This window comes from Triturus cristatus, chromosome 6 (genome assembly GCF_964204655.1).
Source record: "Triturus cristatus chromosome 6, aTriCri1.1, whole genome shotgun sequence".
Lineage (NCBI taxonomy): Eukaryota > Metazoa > Chordata > Amphibia > Caudata > Salamandridae > Triturus > Triturus cristatus.
The window spans coordinates 735,407,908-735,433,929 of NC_140589.1; the positions used below are offsets into that span (position 1 = coordinate 735,407,908).

General features: G+C 46.4%; 1 protein-coding gene across 1 annotated transcript in view; it reads right to left on the reverse strand.

The window, feature by feature from the left end:
• The window catches only part of SMPDL3A (sphingomyelin phosphodiesterase acid like 3A), a 214,836-nt gene extending 199,641 nt beyond the window's left edge, over positions 1-15,195 (reverse strand). The window contains exon 1 of the mRNA XM_085611264.1: positions 14,882-15,195. Coding sequence (XP_085467390.1) covers positions 14,882-14,978 — 97 coding nt within the window. The 5' untranslated portion in view covers positions 14,979-15,195. The remainder of the gene's footprint in view (positions 1-14,881) is intronic.
• Positions 15,196-26,022: the final 10,827 nt, after the last annotated feature.

Here is a 26,022-nt window from a genome sequence, read left to right on the forward strand (position 1 = left end):
AGGAAGATGATAGAAGGAAAGGCAGGGTAGAGTACAGTGTGTGTAAAAATGGTGGAAAGGATTGAGAGGAGGATGAAGATGTTATACTAGTAAGACGTTGAGCTGCAAGGGGGAGATGTGATGAAGAAGTTGTGGAGCATGTAGTCAATGGCTGAAGTATTGTAATTTATGTTATATCTGCAGCTCTGTATAGCCCAACAAGACCCAGTGGCCATTTCTTGTATACTTTTCGTTTTCACATGTTTTATTAGGGCTGAAAAAAACAATATTACAATGCTTAGGAAGAAAAAGGGCATGTTTGTGACTAGTGAACAGCAAGTAAATAAGGGCGATACCTTGTAAGGGGACGTACTGCATGGACATAACATGATTAATAAGAAGCAGTGCTGGGATAGAAGAACTAACAAGAAACAGGGCTCTGAGGGCATGATTAATAAGGAGCAGCACTGTGTGAGTAATGTTTATTAAGAAGCAATGCAGTGCCTGCCACAAATAATAAGGAGTAGCACTGTATTGGTATGATAAATAAGGAGAAACATTTTAGATGCATGAGCAATAAGCAGCTCCATTTAGCATGCAATAATTGCGAAAGCGAAGCACTGTGAGCAATAAGCATTAATATTCTAGTGGCCAGGTCACTAAAGAGCAGCACTTATGCTATGGGAGACTGTTTTCTTTGTGTGGCTTGGAAGGTTCTGGAGGAGAAGCTGAAGCTCATTCTGTGAAGACTGTGGCGAGGAAGACTGGTGAGAAGGTAATAAGCAGTGATACAGGACAGCAGGTAATATTGGTAACCATTGTGGTGGCGTACCTAAGAAGAAGCAGCACTGCGTGGCCGTAATCAATAAGGAGCAGTGTAGATCATGCCATGATTATATGGGAGCATCACGGTATGAGAAATGTGTGATAAACAGCAGTACTGTGGTAACTCCTAAGTATTCAAAGCTGGGCCAGAAATGTTTTATATCAACATCGAGTCAAATGCCATTCAGGCACAACCATAACCGGATCTGAATCCGCATGAATACAACTCTGACGCTGCACAAATAGATTTAAATTAAATAAATACATGACTATGTTTGTCCCCACGTCATGATGGTGGCTTTCAGCCAGAAGAACTAAGTATGCAGGTTGGGCCTGAAGTTCTTGAAGTCTGCTTCCTACAATTCTCTTCTTGAATGCACAATTCTCATCTTGACTGTCACCCTCGGGAAATGGGTCCAGCTGAGAACCACTGCTGTACACTATACAAATGCTTACAATTCATTTTATCAAGGTAGCATCCTAACCTCGATGCCTTCCACGAAGAGATTACATGTGGTCTATTATCAATCTCTAGCCAGACCTTTAAAAGGTCTTATCGATTCCTACCGAAAGCGCAGTCCCAGTAAATATTACATTCATTTGTTTATGTAAACAGACGTTCATATGCTGCCACATAACGTTCTTCGTTTGCTTCTACACTGACTGCACTTCATTTTCCATAATTATTTACAAAATGAATATAAAACAATGTCAACCTTCGCTGCTTTCAGCTGTTGTGCCAACAATCAAAGAAAGACTGGCAGCAATCAGTCTCAAACACGAATTCCACAGTTCTGGCCGACCGCAGCTATGGTGTCAGGTAGAACCGTAAAACAGTACCTTTGGAGATGCATGGCGTTGGACCTTCAGGTAAGCTCCAGAGAAGCTGCATCAGCAGGCGTCGGTTTCGGAAGCCAGTGTAGGAGTCATCGGGATCTGTCCAAGGGGTTTTGCCCATTTACAAAGCGTGCTCTGCACGCCCTTGCACTAGGCTGTCACCCAGCCCCCCCTTCACGTTGAGGTAACCCCTCGCAAGTTCCCCACTTACCTGTGCGGTGCTCTCAATTCCCGCTCTAATGGAAGAGTACCAAAACGAGCCCTACCAGGACGACCAGTGGGAGGAGAATCCCCTTACTTCCCTCCAGTGGGATGAGGATTTTTACAGCGCTGTGGATGATTCCATTTACAAGGCGGTGGAGCAGGCCATGGCTCCTTTAGAGGAGCGCCTGTCTCGCCGTATTGAGCAGGCTTGTGCACGGCTGGCCCAGGGTTCCCATACCCTTCCTGCTTCTGCGTCCGGCGATGGTGAAACCTCCGCCGACTCCCAACCCCCTCAGCCTAAGCGACCTAGAGAGTCTGGGTTTGAGTTGGACGCTTTCGCCCGCCTTAGGCAGGCGTTTTTGGCTAGCAAGCCCACTCCGGTGCCCACTACTCCCCCGGGGGATGACGCTGCAGGGGATATGGATGAGGAGCTTGGCCCCTCCCGCCCCTGGCTCCCGGCCCGCCCAGACCTGGCAACTGCCGCTCCAGACCTTTATGCTGACATGCTTGACCCCGATGATGTGTTGCATCCCAGGTCCTCGGATTGGGCCCCCTCCGAGAAAGTAGCCCAATATGTGGCCAGTAGGATCCACCGGCTGTTAGAGGCCGCAGCTAGGACCTGTCTGAGGGTGGAGTGCCCCCGTCCTATGTTGGCGGGGAAGGTGGCGGCTACCCCAGAGATCGACTCACGCATGGCCACCTTTCTTCAAAGATTTGTGAAGGACCCCAAGTGGGGTATCGATAGGTCCTGGTGGGCTTGCCAGGACAAGCTCCTTGACGCCCTAGGCCCCATTACCAAAATCTTAGACATGGCCGAGGAGGCTAAACAGTCGGGATCTCTTATTTCACCTGAGACTCTCTCCGCCTGGGCCCAACGAGTTGTGGTTTTCCTCAGGAATACCAACTGCGCACTTTCTAAGGAAAGGCGCAGGAGCTTACTTATTAAGGTTGACTCCAAGCTTGGGGATCTAGCCGATTTAGAGGCTGGGTCCATGGCCCAAGGGTTTTTTGACCTGGGGTTTTCCGGGGGGCTGGACGAGGTATGGGCCGCTCGTCCGGCCGTCCAAATCAAGGCAGGGGGCAAGGCTCCGGAACCAGACAATATCAAGATCAAGCCAGGTTCGGAAATTTCTACCCGAAAGGCAGAGGCGGCCGAGCCTCCAACTCTTCCGGTGAGTGTTCTCCCTTCTTCCCTACTAAAAGTGGGGGGCCGTCAGGCGCATTTTTTCCAGGCCTGGACTTCTGTCACGGGGGACACCTGGGTCCTGCAGACTGTCCAGGGTTTTCACATAAGAGTTTCATGGAGATCCCTCACAACCGGTTCCTCCGCACCCCCTCTCCTTCTCGGCTTCAGAAGCCTCTTTGGTCGACCAGGAGGTTTCCTCTCTTCTCAACAAAGGAGCAATCATGGAGTCCATTCCGCACCCCAGGGGTTTCCTCAGCAACATCTTTTTAGTGGACAAGGCGGGAGTTCAATGAGTGGCTGGTATACCGCCACTTCAAAATGGAAGGGATCCATCTGCTGCGCTATCTCCTCAGACCCAAGGATTGGATGGCGCGTCTCGACTGGAAGGATGCCTATCTGACGATTCCCATTTTTCCCCCACACAGGTGGTTTCTTCAATTCCCCTGGCGGGACAGGGTGTACGAGTTCACTATTCTGCCTTTTGGTCTGTCCTCCGCACCCTGGTGCTTCACCAAGGTCCTGCGGCCGGTGATCGAGCGTCTGCGAGCGTCCGGAATGCGTCTGATTGTATACCTGGACGACATTCTGTTGATGGCTCAATGTCCCCGAGCCTTGGTATTGCAGCTTCAGACGGCGGTCGACCTCCTTCAGAGCTTGGGCTTCGTGGTCAACGAGGTGAAGTCAACGCTGGTGCCTCCTGAGAGGGTGGTCTTTTTGGGATTTGGGATCGACTCGGTTGGGTCCAGTCTCAGCCTCCCGTCACGAAAGATGACAAAGATTCGCCACAAGATCAGGAGAGCCCTTGCTCAACCACGTCTGTCTCTCCGCCAGCTGGCCCGGATCGTGGGGCTCCTCTTGGCCTCCATCCAGGTGATTTTCACGGGTCCTCTACACTACAGGGCCCTTCAGTGCCTCAAGGCTCGCCACCTTCGCAGGGGTCTTTCTTACTCGCAAAAGGTAACCCTTTGCCCCGACGCCAAGGAGGAGCTCAAATGGTGGTTGACCAACATAGACGGCTGGGCCATATTCGGTTCCGCGCCCAATCTTATTACCGAATCCGACGCCAGCAGGTCAGGCTGGTGAGCGCGATGTGGAGAGTTCACTACTGGCGGTGTGTGGTTTCCGCAAGAGCAACAGCTTCATATCAATAGTCTGGAGCTCCTGGCAGGCTCTTTTGCAATCAAATGTTGGACCAAAGAATTGGTCGGGTCTTGTGTTCTCCTCAAGATGGACAACATTTCAGCCGTTCGGTACATCAATCATCTTGGGGGCACACGGTCACGAGCTCTAGCGGACTTGGCAGCGAATTTCTGGCAGTATTGCCTGGATCACCAAGTCTCGGTCACGGCGGAATACCTCCCGGGCCTGGACAACCAAGTGGCGGATTTCCACTCACGCCATTCCCACGACATGAGCCAGTGGCAGCTTCAACCAGGAGTTTTCGCGGATCTCCAGAACATCTGGGGTCCTTTCTCGGCGGACCTTTTCGCCTCCCGGCTTGACTTTCAGTTTCCTCGGTTCTTCAGCTGGAGGCCGCATCCGTTGGCTGCGGCCACGAACGCCTTCCTTCAGGATTGGAGGGAGGAGACGGGGTATGCCTTTCCCCAATTCGCCATGTTAACGAGGGTCTCGGCCCAAGTTCGGCGCCAGGGGGAGGACCTTGTGCTGATATCACCCATCTGGAAGTCTCAAGTCTGGTATGCGGTTCTTCTGGAACTTTCTTGGGATTTTCCAATCCCACTACCCCGCTTTCCGACTCTTCTGCTCAGTCTAGACAAAGTTCCCCATCCGCTCATCGCTCAGCGCTCTCTGGACTTGATAGCGTGGCGGATTACAGGGGATGCTGGGCGGTCCCAGGCCTTTCGGGAGCAGCTGAGAGGCTCATGTCCAAGGCCTGGGCCGATAGTACGGTTAAGCGATATCGCTCCATGTGTAGACGATGGGCTCGCTGGTGTCTGCGACGGGGTCTCAATCCCGTGGCAACAGATGTGACAGACATTCTGAATTTTTTGGCGGCTTTGACGGAGGAAGGTCTGGCATACAGGACCATTAACACCTTTCGGTCTGCCATTTCTACCAGCCACAATATGGTGGACGGCTCACCCGTGGGCGAGCACCCCTTTGTTTGTCGACTTCTCCGAGGCATCCGTCTTTCTTTACCACCTGAGCCTCGTTACTCTCAGTTGTGGGACGTGAATCAGGTCCTCAATTTGTTCTTGTCCTGGCAACCCAATTGCTTCTTGTCTAGGAAGGAGCTGTCCGCCAAACTGGCTATGCTCCTTTGTCTCATTTCCTGCAGGCGAGTTTCGGATGTGTGGGCTCTGGATGTCTTACGTAGAATCTATTCTCCCTCCGGGGTGACCTTCACGATCAGGCGGCGTACGAAATGTGGGACATCACCCAGCGTTCCGGACTCTCCCAAGTTGTTTGTCGTTGCTTGCCTTAAGGCTTATGAGGTAATGTCAGAGGAGTTCCGTCCTCCGGGCAAGCGACAGTTGCTTATCGCGCTCAGGAAACCTCATAGGGCTGTGTCTTCCCCCATGATCGCCCGATGGGTCCGTTGGGTGATGCAGGAAGCCGGAATTGATCTGCGGCTTTTTGGTGCCCATTCGACTAGAGGGGCTATGGCCTCCAAAGCGTTTGCCCTGGGAGCTCGTCTGGATGACATTCTGAATGCAGCAGACTGGTCTTCCGACTCCACCTTTAAACGGTTTTATTTTAAGCCGGTGCTCGACATGGCACACTTGGTGGTGAGCAAGCTTTAAACGAGCATAATCCTCGCCTCCGGTCCTGACATAGAATGAAAAATTCCTAGCTATCGTAACGGAAAGTTTCAATTTTATTAAGGACTCTGAGGCGAGGATTATCCCACCCAGGGTACCTGTTTCAGGTCTACTACCCGCCCTCGTACTGGGGAAAGTAACTGTTTTGTTCTTGGATGATTCGCTTATGTGGTTTGTGCTTTTATGCTGTGATTTCCCTCCCTGGCAGGATTAAACCTTAGCCATTGCTGTCGCTTACATTGTGCTTTGCTTCTGCAGGCGATGCCAGTAAGCAGGACTCGTGAGGATTCAGGATTGGCTGGCTTTGAGCGATGAAAGAGGGAGAATGAAGAGGGACAGAGGACTACATACTACTAGGAGCCTCGTGATTGGTGCATTGGAAGAGGGCAGTCTCTCCATGGACACTCTGTTGTTTTTTGTATTGTTGTTCCCTATGGTTCATGGGAACTGTGGTTTGTTAACTTTGAAATGGCTGCTGTGATTAAAGTGGAGAAAGTAATGCATAATCCTCGCCTCCGAGTCCTTAATAGAATTGAAATTTTCCGTTACGATAGCTAGGAAATTTTTCATTCTGGCTGATTTAAATTAAAGCTGAGTAAAACATACAATACTATCTGGCCGAAAATATATGCTGTTGGACTACAGGCCCTATTATCAAAGTGTACAATAACGTGGGTGTACAGATGTGCACCTGGTCCAGGCGCGGCTTCCATATGAGTAGGAGAGGGAGGGAGGAGCAGCTGGGAGGCGGGAGCGGGGCGGGGCGGCCAATGGGATTCAAGGGGGCGGGGCCGCAGGGACGCAGCGGCGGGAAAGGAGCGGCGGGGGCAACGGTACAGAAGGAAAGGGTGCAAGTGAAATTAACGGGCGGGGGTACAGAAGGCAAAAGTTAGTGCAGGCGGTGGATACAGAATAAAAATAGGGGTACAATGCAGAGTGACGGGCAGGGGTACAGAAATCAAAACTTAGCACAGGCAGAGAAGTGGCAATCAGGAAGCAGAGCAAGCGGCAGATGCGAGCGGTAGACGGCGGGATGCCTGACACACAGGGGGCTGCGTGGCGGTGAGGGGAGCGACCTACCTGAGGCAGGGTCAAAGGTCGCTCTCTCTACCACTGCGCGGCCTCCATATGAGTGGGAGAGGGAGGAAGGAGCAGCTGGGAGGCGGGAGCGGGGCGGCCAATGGGATTCAAGGGGGCGGGGCCGCAGGGACGCAGCGGCGGGAAAGGAGCGGCGGGGGCAACGGTACAGAAGGAAAGGGTGCAAGTGAAATTAACGGGCGGGGGTACAGAAGGCAAAAGTTAGTGCAGGCAGTGGATACAGAATAAAAATAGGTGTACAATGCAGAGTGACGGGCAGGGGTACAGAAATCAAAACTTAGCACAGGCAGACAAGTGGCAATCAGGAAGCAGAGCAAGCGGCAGATGCGGGCGGTAGACGGCGGGATGCCTGACACACAGGGGGCTGCGTGGCGGTGAGGGGAGCGCCCTACCTGAGGCAGGGTCAAAGGTCGCTTTGCAGGACAATGAGAAGTGCAACATGTTTTCTGCTGCAACCAAGCAGTTCTGAGCACAGCATTCATTATTAATTTTCAATCGAATACACAATAACTCCTTATCATCAAGTTGGCGTAAAAAAACCACTATATTGCTGGTCAGAAATGCTGCGGAACACAATTACTTTTGATTTTTAATCCATCGTGTGATATGATGGCGACGCTAGGAATGCTTTTTGCACCCTGTCGGCATTACTGTGGGCTGATTTTTCTAAAAAACAAATAGGCTCCCAGTAACAAAACCAGGCCAGCCCCCTGCTTCAAAACCGGCCCGGTCCCAAACCTTCAAGCCTCCCTAACGTGGGATTGCACATTGTGCCTGGGGGAATGATTACTCGGAGTCGTCACTCACGTAATGTTAATACGAACCACCACACTTGAGAAAAGGCAGCATTGGTCACTTACTCTAATGTTCCTGCAGTTGCGGTTACGTTACTACCTAAGAGGCCTGCTGCTCCACACTGCAAGACATGCTGCTTCAAATAACAGTGCCGGACTGCTGGCGCCACCCTGTGCGTCGTGTGCAAGGGAAGGCCGGCGGTGTGGAATTTAAAAAGTGTTACGCACGCTGCTGTAGCTGCCACAGCCCGACAGGACCAAATCAAGCCTAGAATCAGTGGCCCACCCACCGTCAACACGGACTTAAGGCATCTGCATTGATTTATTATTGGCTAGCTCAGCTTTTATCCGGGGAGACAGTGTGATTGTGAACAGTCGATTTTAAATAAAATATTATGTGTGACACACGTTGTGCAGTACTGCAGTCTTTGATGTGAGATGGTCCTGGAACTCAGGACTAGAGTAGACCCGGCCCTGATAAATAAGTGCTGGTGCTAAGCACCGAAAAGCAGCGGCACAAATTAAGCACTGGGGCCAAGGCTGTGGTGTGGGAGAGGCGGTGCATCGTTTAACTTACAAGCGGTGCCCACAAACCACGGTGCAAGCAGCGGCATCGATGTCAGCTTGGAGCGGCGGCATCGGTGAGACCAGGGCTGCGGTGCTAAGCGGGACGGTGCTCCGTGTTTTCCATGAGAGGCGTCCACAGGTCACTGTGCAGGCAGCAGCGGCAGTGACGGCATTGCGGCGTTGTCGGGGATACCAAAGTGGCAATGTGAAGTGTGGCAGTGCTGAGTGCGGTGCCCACAGGTCACGGTGCAAGCAGCGGCTCGGTGTGGGCAGCGGCGGGCGGCATCATAGGAGAGACCAGGGTTGCGTGTGAAGTGCAGTGGTACCCTCTGTGGTACCTTCAGGTCACGGAGCCCGCAGCAGTGTCGTTGACGGCGTCAGGTTACCTTTTTCCTCTGTGGCAGCTGAAACATCCAGTTCCAGAAGCCAATACCCAAAAGAAGTTGAAGTCTTTGAATTCCCTGAGACTTCCAACAGGAGGCAAGCTCTACATCAAGCCCTTGGAGATACTTAGGATGCAGAAAGAATAGTCCAGTCCTTCCCCTGCCCAAGACAGAAGCAGCAACTGCAGGCCGACCTAGCAACGCACACAGCAAAGTGGTAGTCTCTCCTCACAGCTCTTCCAGCCCTTCTTCCTGGCAGGTTCCCTAGTCCAGCAGTAATCTAAAGTACTGGGGTCAGGGCCTCAATATTTATACCATATTTTCCTTTGAAGTTGGTACAAATAAAGTTCCACTGGCACACATGAACCTGTTCAGCCTGGCTCAGGCCAGGTTCGCGATTTGGGAAAAAGGGGGTGGTGATGGACAGAGTTTCTGAATGATGCAGAATACTCTTACCAAGTCAAGAGATCATGGTTTTAATCCATCACCGTTTTTTTGCTCACTGCACCATCCCAGCTCAGAACCTGGCTACATGCAAATTAGTCTGTACCTGTCCCAGTGCATGATGGGAACAGGGCAAACCAAACTACCAAGCCAATTCTTATACTGGGAAAGAAACAAGCTTCCGGGGACCGGTTTCTGGCATCACAGCCTTCGTCAGCCCGGCTTGCCTGAATCCTGATGACGCAATGAGCAAGGGACTCACGTCTGAGCATACCCTCCCACACTGAGTGTGGATAAAAACGATTTGGGAAAAAGGGGGTGGTGATGGACAGAGTTTCTGAATGATGCAGAATACTCTTACCAAGTCAAGAGATCATGGTTTTAATCCATCACCGTTTTTTTGCTCACTGCACCATCCCAGCTCAGAACCTGGCTACATGCAAATTAGTCTGTACCTGTCCCAGTGCATGATGGGAACAGGGCAAACCAAACTACCAAGCCAATTCTTATACTGGGAAAGAAACAAGCTTCCGGGGACCGGTTTCTGGCATCACAGCCTTCGTCAGCCCGGCTTGCCTGAATCCTGATGACGCAATGAGCAAGGGACTCACGTCTGAGCATACCTTCCCACACTGAGTGTGGATAAAAACGATTTGGGAAAAAGGGGGTGGTGATGGACAGAGTTTCTGAATGATGCAGAATACTCTTACCAAGTCAAGAGATCATGGTTTTAATCCATCACCGTTTTTTTGCTCACTGCACCATCCCAGCTCAGAACCTGGCTACATGCAAATTAGTCTGTACCTGTCCCAGTGCATGATGGGAACAGGGCAAACCAAACTACCAAGCCAATTCTTATACTGGGAAAGAAACAAGCTTCCGGGGACCGGTTTCTGGCATCACAGCCTTCGTCAGCCCGGCTTGCCTGAATCCTGATGACGCAATGAGCAAGGGACTCACGTCTGAGCATACCCTCCCACACTGAGTGTGAATAAAAACGATTTGGGAAAAAGGGGGTGGTGATGGACAGAGTTTCTGAATGATGCAGAATACTCTTACCAAGTCAAGAGATCAAATACCCTATAATGCCAATCCAGGCTTTTTTCAAGGGCACGTGCTTTCAACTGTCCCTCGAGCCATCACGTTAAAAACCCAATGCATAGAGTGTGGGGAGCATGGAACAAATATAGGGGCAACATATGTGATCCACCGCCTCTTTCTGATGAGGAGTCGTCTGACTCAGATGACTAGAGACACTGAAGGGAAGAAGGGGAGGGTGGTTGCTAATGATGTCCTCAGAGGGCCCGATCTAGGTCTAATTGGGGAAACGATGATTATGTATGGTGTTTTGTCTACTTTAGTGTGTATACGGTCTGATTTCATGTCTTTTGTTATAACTTTTGTGAAAACAATAAAAATTTCTTTAAAAAAAAAAAAACCCAATGCATTTCGAATTATACTAATTCTGTGAAATCATGTTTTACTGGCACTCTGCGTACCTCATTTTCGAATCGATGTTTATGTAGTTCTTTTTGATTTATTACAGCAACCCCTGACGAAGAATTAGTATAATTCGAAATGCATTGGGTTTTTAAAGTGATGGCCCGAGGGACAGTTGAAAGCACGTGCCCTTGAAAAAAGCCTGTATTGGCATTATAGGGTATTTGAAAATGCAAAATAAAGTTCTGGGGCCCAACACAGCTGTCTCCGGAGTGATCTTATATTTATTGAAGATTTGGATTACCTGTTGCCAGTAAAATTGTTTGATAATCTTCAGATTACTTTGGTGTACTTTGATGAATATGGTATACTTCAGAGGAGAGTGTTTCCTCATTTTCGCAGTGCAGCAGGTAGGTGCGCAAGTGTCGCACCGTTAGTCATTGCTTTTGTCATACTGTGGAGGGACGAACCACAGCGCTGTATTTGCACGCATTTATTCAGCAATACAAGCAAAATTTAATGATGAACTAAGGGAAGGAGTGCACTAGCCACCTTTACACTTGCTTAGCAATTTCAATTGTCCGAGTTTGCACCCCAGTGGTTTACAGAGCATCGAATAAACATTTGATACTTCAAAAGCATCGCTGTGGAGACAGCACAATATCGGAAGACTTCGAGTGGATCTCTGGAGAGCTAAATCATGTTTGGATTACATATTATCTGTTTGAAATCATGACTAAAGACTCGAGAACTACGCGACAATTTTAAATTTGTCAATCAAAGGAATATGATTTCCATTAAGATCATGTCTTGTAGGCACGTTATTTTCAGCACCAGCAATCATTGGATTTAGCAGGTCACGAGGTTTTGGTTAATTGGGTGATTAGGTACACGTGTGCCATTATGGTTCAAGAACTGTTTGAGCGGGAGGGAGAAATGATGAAGATTTCTCGAACACGAAGGAAGGCACGAGTTTGTTACTTTTGCAGATTAAGTTTTTATGAGGTAAATGAGCACAGTTTCTTTCTTCTTTCTTGTGGGAGTAAGTAGAGGGGCTTGTAATGTTTGATTCGTTTCACTTTCATAGTAACAAGTGCATTTACGAGGGGGGTCAATGAGGGACTGTTGTGGGTAAATTTGGGAACAGTACAGGGTGAAATCATGTTTTACTGACACTCTGCGTACCTCATTTTCGAATCGATGTTTATGTAGTTCTTTTTGATTTATTACAGCAACCCCTGACGAAGAATTAGTATAATTCGAAATGCATTGGGTTTTTAACGTGATGGCCCAAGGGACAGTTGAAAGCACGTGCCCTTGAAAAAAGCCTGGATTGGCATTATAGGGTATTTGAAAATGCAAAATAAAGTTCTGAGGCCCAACACAGCTGTCTCCGGAGTGATCTTATATATATTGAAGATTTGGATTACCTGTTTACAGTAAAATTGTTTGTTAAACTTCGGATTACTTTGGTGTACTTTGATGAATATGGTATACTTCAGAGGAGAGTGTTTCCTCATTTTCGCAGTGCAGCAGCTAGGTGCGCAAGTGTCGCACCTTTAGTCATTGCTTTTGTCATACTGTGGAGGGACGAACCACAGCGCTGTATTTGCACGCATTTATTCAGCAATACAAGCAAAATTTAATGATGAACTAAGGGAAGGAGTGCACTCGCCACCTTTACACTTGCTTAGCACTTTCTAAAAGTAGCATTTTCGAACACACAACATATAAATCATCTTCACTAAAAGATGTATTTTCAAATTCTGAGTTCAGGAAGCCTAAACTCAATTTCTCTATCTTGTCCCAATGGAAAGTTATGTTTGTAAGATGTTACAAAGCAACTCTCATGTTAAGCCTATGGGACAGACAGCCTTTCAATTGCGAAAACCTAAATACACAGTATTTCACTATCAGGACATGTCACATACTGGAGTACATGTCCTACCTTTCACATACACTGCACCCTGCCCATAGGGGTAACTTGGGCCTACCTTAGGGGTGCCTTACATGTAAGAGAATGGAAGATTAGGGCCTGGCTAGTGGGTGCACTTGCCAGGACGACATAGCAGTAAACACTGCATGCAGACACTGCAGCGGCAGGTCTGAGAACTAGTTGTGTGGGTGGCACAATCAGTGCTGCATACCCACTAGCAACATTTGATTTACAGACCCTGAGCACACATGTGCACATTACTAGGGACTTAGTAGTAAATCAAATAGGCCAATCATGGAAACACCAATCCATACACACAATTTACATGGAGAGCAAATGCACTTTAGCACTGAATAGCAGTGGTAGTGTGCCCATAGTCCTTAAACCAACAAACACAAGGTCAAAAAACAGGAGGTCAAAAAGCAAACAATCTGGGGTGAACCCGCTGAAAAAGTCTACCAACATCAAAATTACATTTGAAGATAATTAAATATATTAGTAATGTAGGTTTAAAAAAAATGTAATACATTAAAAATGAATAATTGAATTATATTTTGGGAGCCAAGGAGCTTAATACATTTCTCTCCAGTCCATAAATCTTAAAACTAACAATTAGAAAGGAAAAACAACATTATCTTATGGAATGCAAGGTAGAGGTATCTCCGAAGTTGATGATGGGATGGGAAAGGTAGAGGTGGCAGTCAAAACAACACATTCATTGGGAATGTATTGCCCTCCTCCCATCTGTGTAGCAGCCAGAAAATAAAACAGACACCATAATTATCTAATTATCTGGGAGATGTAGTATTGCAGTGGCATGTACCTATCCTAAAGGTCAAGCTCTGTTATAACACAAGACTTGAAAAAGAGCTCTGGCTCATACAGCTAGATAAACAAACGATTACAGCTCTTGGACGATAAGCACTTTTTCTGTGAAAGCACACACCGTCTGCCCAATTCAAATATGTACTTCAGCCCACCAACACGTGCTCGGAGCAAAAGCCTCTCTCGTTGGAACTCCAGAAAGCTCTTTTTTTAAGGTTAACACATAAGGTAATTAACACGTGTGCTCTCAAGCCAGACTTAAAAACAAAAATCTACATGCTGCTGAATGCGGAACATATTGTGAAACGCTGTAACTTTTGTCATGTAATAACAGTCACAAGAGACGAACGTCTTACAAGCACAGCGGCAGTGAAAGAGAAAACAATTCCGCGGGGTTAGCAGGAAATACGTTCACGTGCATAAGGATCTCCTTCAGTAATGTAAACATGATATTGGAAAATCTGCTTTTGAAATCCAACCAATTTCCGCACTGGTAAATTCCCAGTTCCTCATAGTTTTCATAACAATACAGTATCTGAACTCCTTTAACACGTACTCCCATCCCCCTTGCAACTTACTGCTTTGCCGCACGCACATACGGCCACTCTCCAAACATTAGTATTTAGATCATAGTATAAACTACACATATATTTTTTTAAACACCTGTATCGTTTATTGATTTTAAATAAGACGTTATCCTTGGTCGAAAAATACAGGTTCAAGACCTACTGCAATTCAATACTTTAAAGAAACACCCACAGTGTAGAAATAGTTCAACTCATCAGTAAATGCGCTTCGACGCCTCGTCAAAGATTGACGCGCTGTAGAAACGTAATCATAATAATTACAATCCACTGGCCATAAAGATCTTAAGAATAAGAGAGCCCTAACCTCTCTCATGCCAGCCACAGAGCCAGCGTTAGGTTCCTCAGACAAATATAGCGTGCCTCGTAAATCTGAGATACTTCCACACTTGAGGGGGGCTCGCGCTCACCTACTTTGGCTGGAATACTGGTCCTTCAGTGGCACCACCAAGCCCGAAGAACAAGAGTGCCCTAACCTCTCTCATGCCAGCCACAGCGCTAGCGTTAGGTTCCTCAGACAAATATAGCTTGCCTCGTAAATTGAATACTGGTCCTTCGGTGGCACCACCGAGCCCGGAGAACAAGAGTGCCCTAACCTCTCTCATGCCAGCCACAGAGCCAGCGTTAGGTTCCTCAGACAAATATAGCTTGCCTCGTAAATCTGAGAAACTTCCACACTTGAGGGGGCTCGCGCTCACCTACTTTGGCTGGAATACTGGTCCTTCAGTGGCACCACCGAGCCCGAAGAACAAGAGTGCCCTAACCTCTCTCATGCCAGCCACAGCGCCAGCGTTAGGTTCCTCAGACAAATATAGCTTGCCTCGTAAATTGAATACTGGTCCTTCGGTGGCACCACCGAGCCCGGAGAACAAGAGTGCCCTAACCTCTCTCATGCCAGCCACAGAGCCAGCGTTGGGTTTACTCAGGCAAATATAGCTTGCCTCGTAAATCTGGGATACTTTCACACTTAGGTTGAGGAGGCTCGCTCGCGCTCACCTGCTGGGCTGGAATACTGATCCTGCAGTGGCACCGCCGAGCCCGGGCTCTGCCAGAGTCCGAGAAGCAGCAAGGAGCTCACCCATGGCAGACTCATTGTCCTCGCAGGCGGGAAGACTCTGTTGGTTTGGGACCTTGTTACCCGCAGTTAGAGCTGCCCGGAGTCACGTGAGGACGCCGCACATGACCCCGAAAGCAGGAGGGAATACCGGGCAATGCTTGGAAGGGAGGCGCTCCTTACAGACAGCAGGGCGCGTCCTTAGTCAGCACCGACTTCCGCGCGTCCTTAGTCAGCACCGACTTCCGCGTGCCATGAGGTAAACAAGCGTCTCACCTTTCCAGATGGTGAAGTAGTGCGATGCAGTCACGGGCGCCCTGTGTCACTGACTCACTCAGGAGAGAAACCAGGATTCGTAGTAAAGCCCAGGCGCTGGTACTTGAATGTGATTTTCAAAGATACCCACTGCATTGTTTTTAACATGCCATTTCCACCTCTGTTTGTTGTAAGCTGGCAATATATAAACACTCTTCATGACATTTTAAGCCATTTCTTTTATTTTGCATTTTATGTTCATTTTTCGTAGGGATCAAACACTGACTTTTACTTATGTTCTTTTTTACTCACATTGACATACAGAGATACCTGCCACGTTGTGTAATGTACTGACCAGGTGGAATATATGACGTTACAACGCAAACAATTACAACACATGCCATTACAACCCATAATACTTTTAGGGCAACAGTAGGGTAAGTGTTGGATAGTGTAGGAATAAAAATTACTATTCCCACTCCAGTGAGTGCAACAGTAGGGTAAGGGTTGGATAGTGTAGGAATAAAAATGACTATTCCCACTCCAGTGAGTGCAACAGTAGGGTAAGTGTTGGATAGTGTAGGAATAAAAATTACTATTCCCACTCCAGTGAGTGCAACAGTAGGGTAAGTGTTGGATAGTGTAGGAATAAAAATTACTATTCCCACTCCAGTGAGTGCAACAGTAGGGAAAGTGTTGGATAGTGTAGGGGTAAAAATTACTATTCCCATGTACCCCAAAAACCATACCCGCCCTAAAACTAAAAAATCTCCATTACTTACCTTATAATGCGTTGTAATGACATGCGTTGTAATGGTATGTGTTGTAATGACATGGGTTGTAGTGACATGCGTTGTAATGGCATTCGTTGTAATAAAGGCATTTGCGTTGTAACAGTTGCGTTGTAAAGGTAGTGCGTTGAATGATGGCGTTGTACTGGATGTTTCCCACCAGGTGAATGTCCTAAGAGAAGCACAAGCAATCAAACTCCCAAGTGAAGATTTTGGAGAGAGAGAGGGCATAAGAGATATGTGCTTTTGTTTCTTAATGGCTTACATTGTAATAGAGACATTTTGCGATATCGATACATACTCTCCCGGATGCAATTGGATACAATACTATATAGAGTTGGCCTTCTTGAATTTTTTTTAAAAAATCTATATTTTCAAGATAATTGCCACAATACTTGGGCAGTTTCTCTTTAGGGGCGCGGGGGCGTTTAGCTTCTCTGTTTTGTTACCCCCGGACCCCATATTAGATGGCTGGTTCAATTCTTTTTCCTACCTTCAGTGCGTTTATTTCAGCTCGGGCCGACTTAGGTGCCTTTCTGTATGAGTGGGTTACTACAAAGCAGGGTAAACAACAAGTGTGGTTCTATTACCAATGCGCGCCCGGAGGCAGCTCACGACTTCTGAGCGAATGTTCAGATACGAATCGTACATTCCGTCTAGACAAATGCTGCCAATCGGCACGCACTGTTATTGGGAGGAATGTAAATATTAGAATACTGATGTTCAGTCTCGCCTGCTTCCCTTGTTGTTTTCTTCTTTTCGAGCCTGAATGTCTCAGCACCACGAATCCCCTACATGTTTGCGTTTTAACTTCCCAACTGTGCTGGATGTTGTATAGCACAGCTCATTGGAACATAGTCTATGCTTACAGTGCTGCCAATAGTCAAGTTAATTTATGTGTGACTTTTATATGTAATGAATTGCTTTGTCTTATGTGAGGAACATGAAAACACAAACAACCCAGCGCTTACTTTGTCACACTTCAGTCGTGAATAAATCTGTCCTACCTTGCCTCTTAATGTTATGTGCTTGTATTCCTGCTGCAATTAAAAGGGGGAAGCAGTTTTCCAAGACCTATCATGAAGTTGAACAATTTCAGTGCTCGTTCGACTTTGCTTTTTCAAGTCTTGTATGTTTTGTGATTGGCGCATTCACCCCTTTTCTTATGACCCATGATGCCCTGTAATCACATGCAGCCGAGACATATAGAAATAATACTGGGCTGCTGGTGCACACTGTTTTGGTATGCTGCTTATGTTTTTAATTGGGAAGTACTTTCATTTTCTGTTTGCAACTTATGTCCTTATTGTTGATTGACGAGCAGCTTAATTCACAGCTCCTGCTGAACTGTCTCTGTTTCCTTCTATTTCCCACTGCAAAACCCATTTCAACCCATTTCATGTTTAACATTTCAAAAGGTTGGCCACTTGATGTGTATGTATAGCTCACACGTGACCATTTCATATGAGGTTTATTTGGTGGCAAGCTTCAAGGGCTTCAGCTATATTTCATTTTGTCATACAGTGGCAAAGCATACATAAAACCTTTCATATCTTTCTTTCTTTCTTTAATCTTTATTTCGACTACAGTGAGTCACAAAAGATGACACAGTTTACATAAAATTTGACAATTTGTAACACAAGGTAACATAGAATTCCAGAGTTATTACCATCAAATAAAAAAGGGATATATCCATCATACACTTTATAGCCGGAAAAACTACTAATCAAACTAACAGACATAATTAATATAATTTATCAGGAAATCAGCACAGCAGAAAAAATGTAAGACTTGATGATATCATGTTTACAGAAACCTTCTCCTAGTTTTCCACATTGCATCTAAAAATTTGCTAACAGCAAAAACGGTTAGTGGTGATAAATCCGTTTTTAATATTCGATAAGCCTCCATGTATTTTCTGAAACCCCATTTCTTACATAGGGGAATAATCCATTTTCTTCTAGATTCTACATATAGCGGACAGAAAAAAATTACATGGGGATCATTTTCAGGCTGAGCAGTGCAGAAGGGACAATTAAGATCAGTAGAGGGGTGCCATCTATTCGTAAGAGCGCGGATAGGGAGTGAATTGTATCTCCATTGGAGATAGAGTTTTCTTAGAGTTAAGGGATAAATATCATCCAGCACTATCTCAAATTTATAATAATCTTTCATTAAGATGAATGAACTTGTCATAGAGCCCAAGTTATCAGAAGTCAGCCAAGCCGAGCGATTTTTTTCATAAAACATTATTTCCAGAGCTTTACGTGATATAACCTTAGATGCAGATTCTGGAGAACTCCATAAAGAGGGGCAACCCAACCTATCAAACTCTGCCTTGATATACCTTATCCAAGGAAGATTTTGTATAATTTGGAACTTCAATAAATCCAAGAGTGTTAGTCTGTAGATATTAAGTTCGTCGGTTGTCCATAGACGTCGCCAAAAGGTTAGGGGCCTCAAGGCTAATTCATCCTTAATGGATCTAATTCCTAAATCCAGCCTAAGGGGGAGAAGAGGAGTACTAGCTGGTAGAGATGATAATTGTCGTAGGAAATTATTTTCCACGACCAAAAATGATTGGAGGCAGTTATTGCCCCATAATTCTGCCCCATAAATTGCTGCCGCTCTGGCCTGCACCTTATGAATTTCTAAAGGTGGACCAATAGGTTTTATGTAGGAGTTTTTACAAAGTTTGCCAATCGCCCCAATTTTCTGCGTTAGTTTTAGTTGGGATTTGGTTTGGTGTTGGGTCCATAGGAAATTTTCATTTATAGTCACTCCCAGGTACTCAAACACCCGAACTCTCTCCAAACTAACTCCATCAATAGTTGGATTTGGACGGGATTTTCTTGGGGGATTCAAAATCATAAATTTTGTTTTTGTTGTATTAATTTCCAAACCCCCATCCTGGCAGAAAGAGACAAACCCATCCAATACCCGCTGGATACCCATGGGGGATTTGGCAAGTAGCAAGGTGTCATCAGCAAACATAATTGCCGAAATCCCCACCCCAGCAAGCTTTGGCGCGTCTCTATTAGGCACCATATTTAGATAGGGGATAACTCCGTTTACATATAGGCAGAAAAGGGTGGGAGCCAGGACGCAGCCCTGGCGCACACCCCTATTAACAGGGAAACTAGATGACAATTTTCCCTCTCTCCCGCATCTGACCTTGGCAAAGTTATCAGTGTGTAATCGAATTATGATGTCAAGGAGGGGGGGTGGAATTCCTAATTCTCGGAGAACAGCCCATAACTTGGTACGTGGGACCAAGTCGAAGGCTGATCGACACAGATAGGGATCCACCCTCAACCATGACAGTTTTCCAGTAAAGCATATTAAACCTAAAGATCTGGTCAACAGTAGATACAGATTTCCTGAAGCCAGCCTGATAATGGCTCAGGATCTCCTCCTCATCAATCCAATCCAATAAGCGATTGATGATCAGCCTCGCAAACAGTTTTTGGGCTACATCAATAAGGCTGATAGGCCGATAGTTGACTGGGAGGAGAGGCGATCCCTTCTTATAAATTGGTACCACCTCCGCGCCCAGCCAAGTAAAAGGAATCTTCATACCCCTTGCAATTCCGTTGTATACAATTAAAAGATAAGGAGCCCAGACTTCTGGTTCATGCTTGTAAAGGTCACCAGGGACCTTATCAAGGCCTGGAGCCTTTCCCGCAGGGAGTGCAGCGATGGCAGTCAGGACTTCAGATATGGTAAAAGTGATTGGATCAAACACGGGATTATCACTCAACGGTAATTCCGATAAAAGAGGAGCTGTACTGGGGGCTTGATTGTTGTACAAGAGGGTAAAATGGTCCTCCCAAACTTGCGGAGCAATATTCGGGCTAATAGCGGACACCACATCAGTTGAGCCGGTAGTGACAATTTTCCAAAATCTAAAAGAGTCTCGTTCCGCCAAAGCGGATGTTAGATCGGCCCAGTTCTGACTAGCCCACTCAAGTTTAGCATGGTGGATCAGATAACGATACATACGTCGTTTACATTTAATAGAATCTCGATCAACATTTGCCTTTAATGCAGTCATTAGTTCTGCTTTTGCGAGTCTACAAGCTCGGTTATACCATGAATATTTCCTAGGTTGGTATTTCTTTAAAGGAGCTATAGGGTTCAGAATATCTCCCAAACTTGCATAAAGTGCATCATTATGTACAACAATCTCTCTATCAATATCCGGGGCTAATTCAGACTCAATAAGGTCAACAATTCGGTCCAAGGTTAAACTGACCTTCCGATAAACTCTGGAAATGTCCTCCCGGTTGTTGACCAATTTCGACCATTTCACCCTCCGTCTATTGTTAGAGAGAGCAAGAGTATCAGTTCTATCTGGGGTCAACAAAGATTCAGTGGGGCCCAAACCTGACAAAGCATAGTCCAGGATTAGAGGATTGTGGTCACTTTCTCTCCTAGTGAGCACCTGAAAATCCTGAACTCGATTCCATTCCTTGCACTTGACAAAGATGTAATCAAGATGGGCCTCTCTACCTAATGCATTAAAGGTCGTCTTTGGGGGATTATCAGATTTGGAACGTCCATTGCAAGCTCTAATAGAATGGACCAGCGATAAAGAGGTGATTTGGAGAGCCAATGGGGTCCATGATCTTACGCTAGGGCCAGCTACTTGTGGTATTTCCCAGGAGTCATCCTCCTCTTGGTTTATAGCATCTAATAGACCCACTAAGGGTTCAAAGTGAGAGTTAAAATCCCCACCCACCACAAATGGAATACCCTCTGGTAGATCCGCCAATACCGTTGATAAAACATCCACGGCCCTTGATTCTGTTGAAAGACTAGTCGGTCTGGACTAAATATTAATCAGGGCCATTTGTATCTTAGCCTGCCATTTCAATATTATAATTTGAACATCATCAGATCCAGTACCAAGGGCAGTAACGGTACAACCCAAGTGGGATGCCACCCAAATTGAGAGACCACCAGACGGTCGGCCCCTACCTCCCCAAATTGCCGGTAGAAAAAAGGAGGCAAAACCCGCTCGATGATAATTAATCCTAGCCCATGTTTCCTGAAAACAACATATATCATGTTGATCTATGAAAAGGCCCCATTCGGGACAATCAAGCTTATTGTGCAGGCCCGCTATATTCCAGGAAAGGATCTTTAATGATGAACGGGCACATGATGGGTCAGCAGATATACCAACATTATCTATGGTAGGTGTGGGGTCGTTTAATGGGGACGCCACAGTCTGTACTGATATTAATTCACACTCATCTGAGATGGAGATAGATCCAACATGCAGTCAATCCACCTCTTCGAGTGGACTAAACCTATTTTGGCATGGAACATTATGAACAATAGGCTGATATAACCAGGAATTATCACGATTCCGAGAGGTAGAGGAAGGAGGACCCACCCTTGTCCAGCCATCTACGTTCTCAGCATGTACACTGTTATTTAATGGCGGATAAAAGAAGGAGAGTGGTAACGGTTGAATACAGGTCTCTCGCTGTTTTCCCCTCCAATTAAGAATATATGATACAATATTAGGATCTCTGAAGTTCACCAGTACACAATCGCCCTTATAGCGTTTAAGTGAATTACCCAACCAATTAATCCTCCTGACCATCAAAACAGCCGCAGTTACAGATGGCGGGAGTGGCCTGTGGGTATTTAACCAACTTGTGACTTTGTTCTTAAGAGAGTCATAAGTTTCTGGGTCAGAGTTAGTATGCTTAGGAATTCCAACCAACACTAGTACATAGGGGGCCGCCTCGGGGGGTAAATTAATCACATCCTTCCTGTTTAGCTTCCCCTGAGTATTAGTGTTGGTTTCCACTGTAGTACTATGGGGATTTAATTCACCAACATTATCCATATGCCTAGATTGAGCAGATGGACAATTCTGAATAGGGTGAGGGGGAACGACAACGGCCTGTTGGAGGCTCAAAGATTGAGGCAAAACCTGTGGGTCGGTTACCATCCCCACTCCTATATGTCTAGGGAGTGCACCTGAACTATCCACACTAAGGGGCGAGGACTCTGGAAATTGTTTTTGGGAAACATTATTCGTTTTAGAAGAAAAACTACCTTTATTTAATAAACAGTTAGTAATAATTCCTGTTGCTTTTTTTATTTCTATCAGCGTGTCATTAATGGAATCAAATCTAGCCAAGAAAGGGTCAATTAAGACTTTTAGCGCATTTACTAGGGAGCTAGTTAACAAATCAATCTCTCGCCCTGCTCCAGCAATGCTCCTGGGAGGGGAGGGGTATTGGGAAGCTTGATTATGACTTGAGTTGGGTGCTAAAGTATGAGTTTCAATAGTGCCTGGTAGTCCAATAGGTGAGTCCTCAGTAACTAACCTGGCCTTTTTCCCACCCTTCATCTTCCTCACACTTTTCCTTTTAAGTATCGCCCCCTCTCGTGAACCCTGAGCTAGGCTTAAAGGTATATCCTTCCCCCGCTCTGTAGCAGCGTCCGGTACCACAGTTGAGCTAGTTCTTAAATCCTGAAGTACAGAGTCAATCGTTTGGTCAATACTGTTCATTAAGGCAGTATGAGAGTTGTCCAATCTCTCCGGAGTTCTTGCAGCTGCAAGTAAGCCCAGGGAAGATCTCCTGGCACTTTCGATGCCTTCCGAGAGTCGTTGTTCCAGCATTACCAGCTCATTATTGACCACCGAATTAGCCCTGATAAGAAAGTTATCCAGTGTGCCTGAGAGCATCGAAGTTGGTGCCTGTGATTTCGACCGTGTGGCCATTTTTCCTCTACGAAGGCAGCGCAGGAAAAAGAAGGGGCCCGGTCCGGTCTTGTCCGTGCTTGAACGGGCTTAAACGGGCCCGCCCTTTGCTCGGGCTTCGCCCCGGACTGCGCCCCGCACGCGTCCCGCTCACGCGTTGACTGGAGTCAATTAAATAGCGGTAGGAGGTGTGTCCGGGAAGAGGTTCAGGTGCGTTCAGTGATTATAGCCCAAGGCACCCTGGTCCTCGCAGTCCCTACACCGTAGCAGGCTCCCGTGATGCCCGCGCCTGTTCGTCTCTGCCCGCAGTTCCAAGCAGCTCCTCTGTAATGGTGGAAGTTAAAATGATAATTTAAGACAAAGTCCGCGCCTACGAGCGGCATATCACATAACAAGCTGCAGAAGCATACATTTGACGACAGCTAGCAGAACTTGAGCTGCTTTGCTTAGCTGCATGTCTATGTCATGAGTTACTTTTAGTACTGTTCACAGTCTACCTAAATGTGCATTTGCTTAGTAAGAGAAATTAATTTTGTTTTATTTTCAAATGTGAGCAACATAAATCCTTAACTTATATACTGCCTTTCAACAAGTTTTAAAATGTCAACAAACAGAACTTGCTTAATGCGAAATGTAGTACCACTGTTTTGCTGGTCGGACATGTTCTGCTAATTTGATATACGGACGTAATTTTTATGGTGAGGGGAACACAGTTTTTTGTAACACTAAGCTCTGCAAAATAACTCTGCTTACATAGAACAGAGGCTTAAACAGTAGGGGGCATATTTACAAGAAATGGCACTCTGTAGTATTGACACTAATTAGCTTCAATTTTTTTTACCGCTCCTTTCGTCAATTCTTAACAACATGTTTGCATTGTATTTACAATACGGCAATGCATATGGTTAGGATCAGCTTCCGCCTGTAAAAATTGTCGCTAACACGAGCGTCAAGTCGCAAAAGAACTAGAAGCAATCGTGAAAAAAGTGACATTCAGCCAATTAGTGGCAAGAAAACTCGCATTAGCCGGCCTAACGTCATAGAATTGCGTCTAGTGAGAAAAAAAGCACTAAAAAACGCTGCTAAGGAGGCCCCCCAAAAATGTTTGCCTTGCAAGCAGAATGGAGCAGTCAAGTTCAGCACGGGACAACAACCCCCTCAACAGGCAGGATGACCAGTCAGAGTCTAAGGGTAAGAGGAACGGTAAATGCAGGTTCAGTCAGGAGGAGAATGAGATCCTAATTGCGGAGGAGACGGAGCATCAACACCAGCTCTTCGCCAGCTCCAAGTTGTCATTGGGGACCAAAAAGCCTATGTGAAGTCTATAGTGAACAAGGTGAACTGCATTGCAGAGGTCAAGAGCACAGTGACGGATTGTAAGATGTGCTGGCTCGATTGCAAGCACAAAGCTAACTAGAAACTGGCAAGCAATCGACAGGCGGCATTGCAGACCGGAGGTGGGTGTCCAGTGCCTCAGGAGGAGCTTGATCCCTTGGAGGAACAGGTGTCTGCAGTCAGCTATGAGGAGTCGGTAGTTGGAGTTGAGGGACAGGATAGTGCTGAATATGGCACACTACAGGACCAACAGGGTAAGTACCAACAGGGGACAATGGGGGGACTGAGTGAATTGTCCAGTCAAGGCACCACTATCTCAGCGCTTCGCCACACTGTGTGCAGGTCAGATGCTAGTCACCTGGCTACTCCAAGCACAGAAAAATGTAACAAGTGAAGACCCATGTGTGTTTTGCACTAATGTTTGTATAGGGCAGCGTTGCTAGTGTTACAGCTGTGCTACACTAACACACATTGTAAGAGCAGCCATGTGCATTTTTGATAAGATACTGCGCTTTCCTATAGTAACTGCATGCACAGGGGTACATATAGCAGATGGAGACCAAGGCAGGAATACCAACACCATAGTGCACATTAAGCTATATGGGACTTACACAGGTGCAAGTCCCATATAGCTTTCTGTGCATCTACACAAAGGAAATAACAGGGATGCGTTTTACTGATCTACACACAGTGCAAACCTGCACATCACTTTTCACACAGGTAGGGTCGGAAAAATAGTTTTGCTGTGCTGCGCAACTCAATGAGACATGTATATGAATATTGCACTTCCATCATACCTGGGCCAATACACTTGAAGTACTATTATTCTTACATAGTGGCATAATGGTATCTCACAGGAAGGATGAGGTATCTGTGGGCTGTTGCTGGTAACTACACATGGGGATATGAACATTGTCAGTACAAATCTGAACAAGAGCAAACTAGATGGTACACAGCTGTCAGGCCATGCATGATCACACTACACATTGGTCAGCTGCCATGGCAGAGTCCACCTGAACATCTTTCCTCAACACAAAATGAATGCAACCTACGTACTCTTATGGAACAGGGGCCAGAGTAAAAGTTTTGGGGGGCAGTGCGTAAATGCGTACTTATTGGTTGTGTCAATATGCATTTTTTCACAAATGCGTGTAAGAACCACATACACAGTGGTATGTATCATCCCAGTGTACACTCCTGCGCTCCTGCAAAAAGGTCAACTATGCACCAATGCAGCCATCCTTGCAGCATGGATCAATGTTGTCTGTTGGCACGAGAATTCATTGGAATAGTCGGAACACACTCCGCCACCCGTCCATTCCCAGGGGTGTGTTTGACACAACACACGTGTCTCCCCCGGTGCGTCATTCGGTTTAAATTATCCTCAGTGGCATTGCCCTCTCATATTTAGATTGTGACTGGCTACATACCCTGTGAACTATCTATTTGCAGAGACTAGACTCTGCCTAGTCACCTCGTAATATTAAGAGTGCTGTACCCTAGTGACTGGTGCTCTACAAATACTCGTTTTCTTGCGTTATCTCAGATTTCCGCTCGCGATTGAGCCTTGATCCCAGATTTTCTCGGTGGATATATTCTACAGCCCTGAAGATTCAGAGATCATCTCTCTGATGAAACACGTGTCGGCTGGCTGTTCTTTGAACTTCTCAATAAAGAAGAATTGATATCTTCGATGGATCCATCCTGTTTTTGTCTGAAATTTACGTACCATATGTAATATGAATTGTGTGCACTGTTTTGTATTACTTTCAATGTTGTCTGTGTTTGTGCTTGACTGACTTCATCATTGCCAGTGCAGGGGAAGACACAAGGGGAGGGTACACTCCTTCTGACTATGGTGCTGTCCTGTGTATGTGCAAATATGCTGGGTTGCATAGCTGAAGTGTCTGCTGTGTCAGGTTTGGGTCAGGTTTGGTCAAATGTTTGTGAACTGCCCTTCGTTAGGTGATTCTCT